General features: G+C 33.9%; 1 protein-coding gene across 1 annotated transcript in view; it reads left to right on the forward strand.

Moving 5' to 3' along the window:
* znhit6 (zinc finger HIT-type containing 6) overlaps window positions 1-3,490 on the forward strand; it is a 42,010-nt gene extending 38,520 nt beyond the window's left edge. Inside the window, exons 9-10 of the mRNA XM_056233279.1 lie at window positions 682-806; window positions 2,970-3,490. Of these exons, the coding sequence (XP_056089254.1) occupies window positions 682-806; window positions 2,970-3,490 (646 nt within the window). The remainder of the gene's footprint in view (window positions 1-681; window positions 807-2,969) is intronic.
* Window positions 3,491-11,137: the final 7,647 nt, after the last annotated feature.

Raw genomic sequence — 11,137 nt, forward strand, 5'->3', positions numbered from 1 at the left:
GGGTCTCGAGTGCTGGGTCTCGAGTGCTGGGTCTCGAGTGCTGGGTCTCGAGTGCTGGGTCTCGAGTGCTGGGTCTCGAGTGCTGGGTCTCGAGTGCTGGGTCTCGAGTGCTGGGTCTCGAGTGCTGGGTCTCGAGTGCTGGGTCATTTATACATGAGCTATAGTAAAGTGTAGTTTATTCCTGTGATCAATTTCCAGCATCATTACTCCAGTTTTCAGTGTCACATGATCCTTCAGAAATCAAGTTTAAAGTTTAATTACTTTATAAAGCACATTTAAAAACAGCCACAAGACTGACCAAAGTGCGTTACAAAACATCTAAATATACACACTTAAGATAATACACACAAATATAATATAATATACACATTTAAGAAAGGAAAAAAAAAATCATTCTAAAATGCTGATTTGATGCACAAGAAACATTGCAATTACTAAACATTTTCAGTATTTAATTAACATTAGATGTGTTAAAATAATCAAATATTATTAATGATAAATTATATTGTTAATTATATTTTGCATGAGGAATATTTTTAGGTTCCTAAATAATTTTGAGAAATTTTTCAATTATCAATGTTGAAAACATTCAAATATCATTCAAAAGGCCGATTGAAATATCCAGATATTCTCGTGTGTGTTTTGAAACGTGACTTCATTTGTTGGTGTTGTTTTCGGCAGGTTCCTCGAGCTTGACCTGAAGAAAAGTCTGCAGGAAAACCTGATGCATAAGACTATCGTGGAATACCCAGAAGTCTTTGTGGTTCTGAAACGGCACAGTCAGGAGTTCCTCGCTCACACACCGGGTACGAAACACACAACACACTCGTACTGCACACATATGCACATGGAGTGTATCATACATCACAAGCAGAAAGCATGCGTTATTCATCCATTCCATATTAAATGCATTATTTATTATTTTGCATATGGAATTTTCTTAGGTTTTTAAATAATTTTGAGCAATAATTTTTTACATTTAAGTACTTTGCTGATAAAAGTTTATTGATATGTTTTACTTCATTCATTCTATGTTAGATGTATTAAAAATAACATGATCAATTATAAATGGCATTATTATAATATTTTCCACAAGAAACTTTAAGTTTTTAAATAATTAAGGAATAATTTGCTTGGCAATTAAGCATATTTAGCCTCATTCTTATTTTACTATAATATTTACTTAATATTTTATTAGTAATAGCATATAGAACATTTTTAGGTTTCTTTCATTACAACTTTTGCATATTTATAGAGCATTATTTACCTCTTATTTCACTTTTTTGTTAAGTTTAAAACTTTAAATAATTCCAGCAATTACTAAAATAATCATAATGATAAATTATATTACTAATTATAATGACGTTCTGTTATCAATTATATTTTTTTTGCATTTTTATAGAGCATTATTTACCCATTATTGATTTTTTTTAAAGATAATACTTTAATTTTAGCGATTACTAAAAATGTTCGGTATTTTTTAACATTAGATGTGTTAAAAGAATCATATATTATTCATGATAAATTATAGTATTCATTATATTTTGCATGAGGAACATTTTTAGGTTTCTAAATAATTTTGAGAAGAATTTCATACTTTTTTGCATACTTATACAGCATTATTTACATCTTATTTTTCTTTTTTAAGGATAATACTTTACATAATTTTAGGACTTACTATATACATTTTCACTATTTAATGAATTTTAGATGCGTTAAAATAATATATTATTAATGATAAATTATATTTTACATGAGGAAAATATTTTAGATTTCTAAATAGAGAAATCTTTCTTTTTTTTTTTTTGCATATTCATACAGCATTATTTACCCCTTATTTTACTTTTTAAGTTTAATACTTTAAATAATTTCAGCAATTACTACACATTTTCAGTATTTAATTAATATTAGATGTTAAATTAATCATATTATTAATGATAAATTATATTATTAATTATCGTAAGTATGTATGCAGAACATTTTTACATTTGTAAATAATTTTGAGAATTTTTTTTCATGATAATTAAACATTTCTCTCCCTTTTCTTATTTTACTTTTAAACATTTACTGAAAATGTTGTGTAGTTATTAATATTCTCAGTGATCTGATAAAAGTCACTCACTACTATAATATTTTATTTAACTTTTTAGTATACAGGTGAAACTTGAAAAATTAGAATATTGTGAAAAGGTTTTCATAAGCTGTAAGCCATAATCATCAAAATTATAACAAATAAAGGCTTGAAATATCTCACTTTGCATGTAATTAGTCTATATAATATATTAGTTTCACCTTTTAAGTTGAATTACTGAAATAAATGAACTTTTGCACGATATTCTAATTTAATTATCATAAAAAGCGTAGTTCCTGCATCTGTGAGATAACCCTCATTCGTTGTCTTACTGACTCTCCCTGAAACACTCTCTTCATGTGTTACTGTTCAATGTGTTGCGTGACTCGTTCATCAGCAAGCCTCTGATAAAGACGAATGAAGGGCTGTTGATGTGGTATAGATTCTCAATAACCTCGGCTTGATTTGTTTATAGTGTTTGCGAGTTATCTCACCATAAAGATGTTTATGGAGTCACACACACACACTTACACAACACACTTGTATGCAGAACATGTGTGCTACTTGCCGTTGCGTAACTCAAGTGTTCCTGAAAAGGTCGAGGGAGAAAGAAAAAGTGCTTGGCGAGTTATAAATATTATAAAATATTATTCTTCTCACCCCATTGGCAGATAATTCTACTAGTTTTAAGCATCAGCTCACTTAATTTTGATTTATTTATTTTTTCTTAGAAAACAAGACTTAATATCTTATGTTATTTTACTACTTTAGTAAATGCATCTTGATTTAAGAAATGTTTGATATTTGGACTGGAAACAAGATAAAAATAGCATTTTTTGTCGTGTGCTATTATGCAGCAAGCAAACGTCTAACATGCACTTTTTTCCTCTCGTTCCAGAGCGTTCCAGTGCGAGTGTCTCCAGTTCCCCGGATAAACCGCGTTCAGAAGTCTCCAAGAGGCCGAAAGTCGTGCCAGAAGACGAAGAGCTGGAGGACGGAGAGCTTCGAAGTGACCAGGAGGAAGACAACACTGAAGATGACGAGGGTAATCTTCCTGAAACTGAGAGTAAAGTGCCTGTAACACATCATGAAGATGATGAGGGTGACGAGGAAGAGCTTCACAGCAGTGTTCTGGAGGCTAAAACCAACCATGAAATGATGAAGGTTTCTGGTGATGATGATGATGGTCAGGACTGCACTGATGAAGACAATAAGTCTTCCGTTTCACAAAACCTCCCTGGACTTCCTGACGAAAACATAAATGGTGATGGTGTTGCTCAGCATGAGACTGACGAAAGTCCGAGTTCATCATGCGATTGTTCTGATGCAAGCAAAACTGAAGGCCAGGAAAACACGCATAATGCAAGTAACATTTATTCCAATGAAAGTCACATTTGTGCAGATGTTACACTAGTGTAGGCGCCGAAAACACTCATGCTAACTGCTTAGTTACTCAGTATTTTTGTCTTGTTTCCAGTCCAAATATATAAAAATTCTTAAATCAAGATGCATTTACTAAATGAGTAAAATTATTAGATATTATGTCCTGTTTTCCGGGGGAATTAATCAAAATTAAGTGAGTTGATGCTTAAAAAAAAGCAAAATTATCTGCCAATGGAGTGAGAAATATAATATTGTTTCTGTTTGAATTTAGATTATTTTTCTCACCCCATTGGCAGATAATTTTGCTTGTTTTAAGCATCAACTCACTTAATTTTGATTAATTCCCCCGGAAAACAGGACATAATATCTTATAATTTTACTCATTTAGTAAATGCATCTTGATTTAAGAATTTTTACATATTTGGACTGGACACAAGACAAAAATACTGAGTAAGAAAAGCATTTTTGAAGTGTTTATACCAGTGAGGGTCACAAACGATCCTGATAACCGGACCGTAGTTGATAAGGCTTCAGAAATGACACCAGATTAAGATAACAGCTGGGACTGTTGCTGAGGCAATGGACTGTTTTGACGACTGATGTTTTTAAGCGCTGATATCTTATATATTTTAAACGCTGATCACACGTCATTGTGTTCATAGAGACGGACAAACACATAAGCGTATCTAATAAAGCTCACGCTTTTGCAGAACTCGTGAAATGCTGTACGTTCTGTTGTCAACCTCAGGAAATAATGTTAAAGTTGTAGTTAAAATTATTTGTTTTTGTCTTGATTTATGTGAATATCAATTTTACACAACAAAATTTGTTAGCCTGCATTCTTATTTTGTGCCTTAGAATTGCATCAGAAAACGTAACTGCGATTCACAGGATTGATACGCTTCAGATATACACGCATTTTTTATTTCATGTTTGTTTTCCGACATGCTTTTTTTGGCAAACTGTGTAATTATGTAGAAGTATTTTTATGGCAAATGCCTCTTTAATAAACTTCTGCATCTGTTTGTGAATGTTGCCAGTTTGGAGTCTTTTTTGTTAATGATGCACATTTAGGGGTCGTTTACACGACACCGTTTTTAACTAAAAAGAGAAAACTTTAATGCGTTTTCATCGTTCATTTACACACCAACAGCGTTTTGAGGGCCTGAAAATGAACATTTTTGAAAACTGCCAGTTTTAAAGCGATACCGTTGTCGTCTCGGTGTAAACCAGTGTTATTTTTTCAGCAGGAAACTAACATTCACTTTTTTTTTTTATTATTATTTCCTGCAAATGGAAGGTCAATGGCATTGTGGGATAGTTTTACTGCACATTTTATCATATGTAGTAGGTTATCCAGAATTTCCATGCACATACTGTGCACAAATTCATGTGATTTGTTTATGAAATTTGAGGACACAGATTAACTTTTTTGATAAAATATTATTTGTAATTTGTTTCTATTGCATTACGTCATTGCGTTTTTTTCTACTCACTAAAATACTCTACAGTTAGATGTTATTTTATTATTATTTTAATCATGTTTTTGTTTTATTTGTTTATTATTTAAATCAAAATCTATTTCTTCTAATCATATGTATGTGTGTGTGTGTGTGTGTGTATATATATATATATATATATATATATAATTTAGTTCAATCTTTTTTTTAACTTTTATTTATTTACTTTTTTATTAGAATAAGAGTCAATTTTCTCTAAACATTTCCACGGACCCTAGTTTCAAAAATGCTGTTCTGAATATACAAATTTTTTTTTTTGCACATTGCATCAATACGTCTAACTAATAGATATCATCATATACTTTCCCAGTTGATTGATTAGTTTAAGAATTGCAAACATTTTTTTGTTTTCTGAGATGTTATGTTGAAATATGCAACTGAGGCATTATCTATTTAAATATGAACATTGGATAAAGCTTTATACATAATTCTTGTTTTATTTTGTTTACATATTACAGTTAAAGGTTTTTACTGATGGGATTTTGGATTTCTCTTTTTCTCACTGCATAACTCAGAAAATACTGTCAAAAAATACATTTTCACCATTTTTAGGAATAAATTGTTGTATAAAACCAGGCGAATTATATATGAACAAACCCCTCAGTAAAAACCTTCAGAATATAGACAGGAATAAAACTGTAAATTTTGGTGTATATAACTGCTGCAGAAGTGGAGGAAAAAACTCTTTTATAAACATACAGCCTTTAAAGTTATGTATAGTAATTGAAATCTACATACGCAAATAGGAAAGTTCAATAAACGCAACACTTAAGTGTATTTATTGCTAGTTTAAAAGGCCAAATAGCCCAAAATCTCACAGTTAAATGATGCATGAGAAATAGTTTTTTTGCCTGTAGTGTCTCGCCTTGAGAAAATCACACAATCGGACGGAGAAATTTAGTATCAGTGTGCATCTCTATTTTTAGTTTTATTCTCCAAGAGGAATTGATCATATGATGAAAATACAAAAGTGTCTGAAATATAAGAGGAATTGATGATGGCAGCTAAAAAAGGAAATGATTTTTTTCCCCGTATGAATAACGTGCACTGATGAATCCTTTAAAATAAGACCAAAACATGAATTAAGAAAGTAAGTAGTGTCTTTTTAGACTTCAGGTTGACTGTAATGTGTTTATTGGTGTATTTGAGGGCATGAGCCGGTGATGTTTCTATCTATGGACTCCAGAACAATGTGTGTTTCCACCGGATGTGTGTTTTTAGAGCGATGAGAGTGTGTTCTGCCCATCACGGGTGAGATTAAGCTGTTTTACGCTGAAACGATCACCACAAACTGCTGTGATGAGTGCATCATCACGCCCGAACGAGCGTTATCGAGGACAGAACAGACAGAGAAACCCACAGTAAAACAGGCAGGCCTGATAGATTGAGCTGTTAGATCTGGTTTAGATGAACCACACCATCAGTCTCAGACAGGCCAAGCTTTGTTTTCTAGTACATTGGGTCCTGAAAGCATTAATTCGGCCCAGAGATATTCTGTTGTCTCAGTGTAAACTCGTATCTCTGTGACCGTTTGTTTGCCAGCAGAATGATACAAGAATCCCAAACAAACATGAACAGATTGTTTGAAGGTCTTGTGGAAACATGAGAAGTCTATGTGATTTTTGTTTAAATATTTCAACTTGTAATTCAGTTTCTCAAATATGTGGTTTGGGCTTTGTGACGTATGTAATTGCTAGGGATTGCACCGATATGAACATTTTGGCCGATAACCGATAATTCGTTATATTTGAAAGCCGATATTGGCCGATAAATCTAAATCCAAATTTGTATATACTTTTTCAGAGCCTGATTACAAAAACAAAAGTTTCACCATTAAAAGCCATGTGCCAAAACACAATTATAATGTTCTCATTATAATTTTAGGAAGCCGATATCACAGCACATAACTGTATTTTCCTTATTTGAAGTGATTCCTATCATATTTCAAGCAATTTAAAGCCATCATGTTGAGCAGTGCGCATCTGAAGAGTCTCAGCTGAAGGAAATAATACATTATTCATCGGCTTCAATATATTGGACACATTTTCTTATCAGGCCGATAATGATAACATTTAAAATGAGCATACATCGGCCGATACCGATATGTTGCCCGATATATCGTGCATCCCTAGTAGTTGCATTTGCTGACTCCCATTGTTTTAGAAAATCAGATGCATGCTGGGAATGTCTTTAGAAAAGTCTTATTAGTGGTCTTTGTTCAACTGTCAGTATTACTGTACTTGATTTCAAGTGTTATTATACTTGTGTAGCTGTTAGGCCAGATGTTTCGGTTGCATAAGTTACTCTAAAAGTCATTGTTTGCGCTGGAGATCATCGTTCTTGGACTCGTCTGTTGTTTAATAATAATAAGCGTGTGTTCTTGCCCAATATGAACATGATCTGTGCAGCTGCTGCCCTTCATATAAAGCACATATTGTCTGTTTGTTTTGACCTACTGCAAAAAAAAAAATTCTTGATTTGATATTTGGACTGAAAACAAGACCAAAATACTGACATTTCTTAAATCAAGATGCATTTACTAAAGTAGTAAAATTACATAAGATATTAAGTCCTGTTTTCTGGGGAAATAAATACAAATTAAGTGAGTTGATGTTTAAAAAAAAGCTAAATTATCTGCCGATGGGGTGAGAAAAATAATGTTTCTGTTTGAATTAAGATTATTTTTCTCTTTTTTTAAGCATCAACTCAATTCATTTTGATTAATTCCCCCGGAAAACATGACATAATATCTAATGTGTTTTTACCCATCTAGTAAATAGAATTTTTACATATTTGGACTGGAAACAAGACAAAAAGCATTTTTTGCGGTTCTCGACCTGGCTCTCGAACCCTTTTCCACGGACAGCAGCACTAACGCTTCATTTCCCCATCAAAGAGCGCTTTGTTTGAGCTTTGTCTCCGCTGACGCCTTCTCTGGAGCGCAGGCTAATTTTCGTTAAGTTCATCATTAACGCTTATGTAACGCTGTCTGCGGCATGCCGTCATTGCTTACATCCAGCGCCTGTGTGAGATGAGGTGTGTGTCAAGGCTAGTTAAGCGCTCTAATAGTGACTATTCCCCAAACTCTCTCTTTGGCAGCGTGTCTCACACACCCGTTTAGTCTCACTCGAGCTATTCATCATCGTACACAAACTCTCTCCAGCATGTTCTCAAGACACATGGATATGCAATTTTCCAAATGTGTGAGATGTTCTTTTACTTTTAGTGATCAGATGCACCATTTTGACCCCAAAAATGAACATTTTGTTATTTTTACATCCTTGCACTCTGAAAAATAAAGGTTTTTTTATGGGAATCGATGGTTCCACTAATAACCTTTAACATCCATGGAACTTTTCCATTGCATAAAATGTTCTTTGTAGTGAAAAAGGTTCTTAAGATTGAAATATTCTTTGCACTAGTTCTTTTAAGAACTTTTTTTAACCAAAAGGTTCACTCAAACTGGTGGTTCTATATGGCTCTACTGTGTAAACCCACTTTTGGAACTTTTATTTTTTAGTGTTTGTTGATCAAAACCTTTGAAGCCGTGCCATGAAAGTCAATGTGCTCCAAAGTTGTTGGACCTCAAATGTCTTTGGGTTCGCAGAAGAAAGGCACACAGGTACAGGAACCACATAATTAGTAAATAATGACAGAATTTAAATTTTTGGCTGGACTGGTCCTTTAAAACAATAACAAGAGATAAAAATGACGGTTCTTTATTGGCATCGATGGTTCCATGAAGAACCTTTAACATCCATGGAACTTTTCCATTGCACAAAAGGTTCTTTATATTGGAAAATGGTTCTTAAGATTGAAATATTTTTTTGCACCAAAATGTTATTTGGGAAATTCAGTCTGTTGGTTCTATGGGTTTGCTGCGAAAACGTGTATGTTGATCAAAACCATGCAATGAAAGTCAATGAGCTCCAAAGTTGTTGGACCTCAACGTTCTTCAAAATTTCTTGCATACAGAAATGCATAGAACCACATGATTAGTAAATAATGTGTCGAATTTTCATTTTTGGCTGGACTGTCCCTTTAAAACATTCGCCAGCTCTGTATTTGGCCACTAGGGGTCATCAGTGAAATGACGGACAGGTAAAACCCCAATGAGGGACACCTTTGAAGAGGACAGGAGACTTAAGCGTTGAAAAGATTATGCATTTTAACCTCTTCTGAATGGACCATAAAATCTGGTTTGGCTCATAAAGTGCATGCAAGTTTGTCAAAGCTGTTTCATAAATAAAAGATTGCATAACAAATGACTCCATCCATGATGCCAAGTGGAAAACCATTAAAATGACTGTTTTCATTCCATTTGACTTCATCACCGCCAGCTTTGTTATCAGTCTTATTTGTTTTTGTCATTTTAGTCCTTTTTTTAGTTGTCTGCATCGTCATATCTCAAGGAAACGTCTGGAGCTCTGTCCTACTCAGATAAAAACAGCTTAAAGGCCTCCATGGTGTGATATAACCATCCGTTTGTGTTCCCGATGTCCGTTGGGATGTCATAAAACCCAGCTTGCTCTAATACAGGATCTCTGTTCTTTCAGAAGTGGCATATTTTTAGAAGAAAGGCCCAAACTGAACAAGCTGCTTCCAAATATTTTCCAACATCTGCCGACCATCTGCATTCCTCAGCTGGATTTCCTTCACCTGGATCAAACCTCACTGGAAATATATCACTCCAGATGATATGAGGTTAAGAGACGCACTGCAAAAAAAATGCTTTTCTTGTTTCCAAAAGCATTGTTTGCAGTGCAGGGAAGATGGACAGATGCCCTTCAGATCTGGCCTACATAATGCATGATTACGGCGTTATAAAAGTCTCAGATCGAAGATAAGATCGATATTCATTAAACCCATGTGCGATGTCTAAACAACAAGTGCATGAATGGCTTGTTGAGGAGTTATATAAAGCATTAAGACCGCCTCTTCCATGTGATGTTTTAGTCCTGAAAGCTCCTGTAAACACAGACTGGAGCTCCGTTTGGAAAAGCACTCAAGATTCTGGGCGTAGCTCCATGTTTTCTGCTATTGCTGGGTCTCTTAATTGTTTTCTTGAAGGAACTAAATGAACGAGAGTCTCAGGTTTTATTGTAGGAAGCAAGTAGAGTCTCACAGTTCCCCAAAAGCATTCCATTCAACAGAGATAAAGAGAGAGAGGGAAAGTGTGGTTATATAACCATCCCTTCATTCAATCAAAGATTGTCTCTCAATTCACGCATGTTTCAACATCTTTCCATGAGCATTCAAGGACTCGACTCGAGGTGTTCAGTTCATAAATAAATCTTTTATTTGTAACATATAAAATTAGATCATTTTACACTTTATTCCAGTATGACAATGTTCAAATAAAAGAGCTACATTTGAGATAAATAATATTAATAACAACAATAAAACATTCATTCAACCTTTTTTTGATCGTGTCGTGGAGTTGGATTCCATTAGCTGCCAAACACTGAGGATGCGTTCACCCACGTCAGGAGGGAGTGTTACTGCGGACAAACTCAACCTTCGCCAGGTTCATAGTCTACCAGTTGTACGTTTTAGCATGTGCATATCTACAATTGGGAATACACACACACACACACACACACAAGTCTACAGTTTTGGTTCTTGTTTTGTATTTAGACCTCAAGATATACATCAGGAATTGTAATATTTACATCTTTTACAGGTTGCTCCGTAACGAAGCTATAAAACGTAGCGCTCCAGTGTGAAGCGAGTCTTTTCCAAAAACGCTGCACTGCAAAAAATGCTTTTCTTACTTAGTATTTTTTCTTGTTTCCAGTCCAAATATCAAAAAAAACCTTCAATCAAGATGCATTTCCTAGATGAGTAAAATGACATAAGATATTATGTCGCGTTTTCCAGGGGAATTAATCAAAATTAAGTGAGTTGATGCTTAAAATAAGCAAAATTATCTGCCAATGGAGTGAGAAAAATAATGTTGTTTCTGTTTAAATTAAGATTATTTTTCTCACCCCATTGGCAGATAATTTTGCTTTTTTGAAGCATCAACTCACTTAAGTTGTATTTCCCCATAAAACAAGACTTAATATCTTATGTCATTTTACTACTTTAGTAAATGCACCTTGGACTGGAAACAAGACAAAAATACTGAGTAAGAAAAGCATTTTTTGCCGTGTGACGCGGC

Source organism: Rhinichthys klamathensis, unplaced genomic scaffold (genome assembly GCF_029890125.1).
Source record: "Rhinichthys klamathensis goyatoka isolate OS25496 unplaced genomic scaffold, OSU_Roscu_1.1 h1tg000366l_1, whole genome shotgun sequence".
NCBI lineage: Eukaryota > Metazoa > Chordata > Actinopteri > Cypriniformes > Leuciscidae > Rhinichthys > Rhinichthys klamathensis.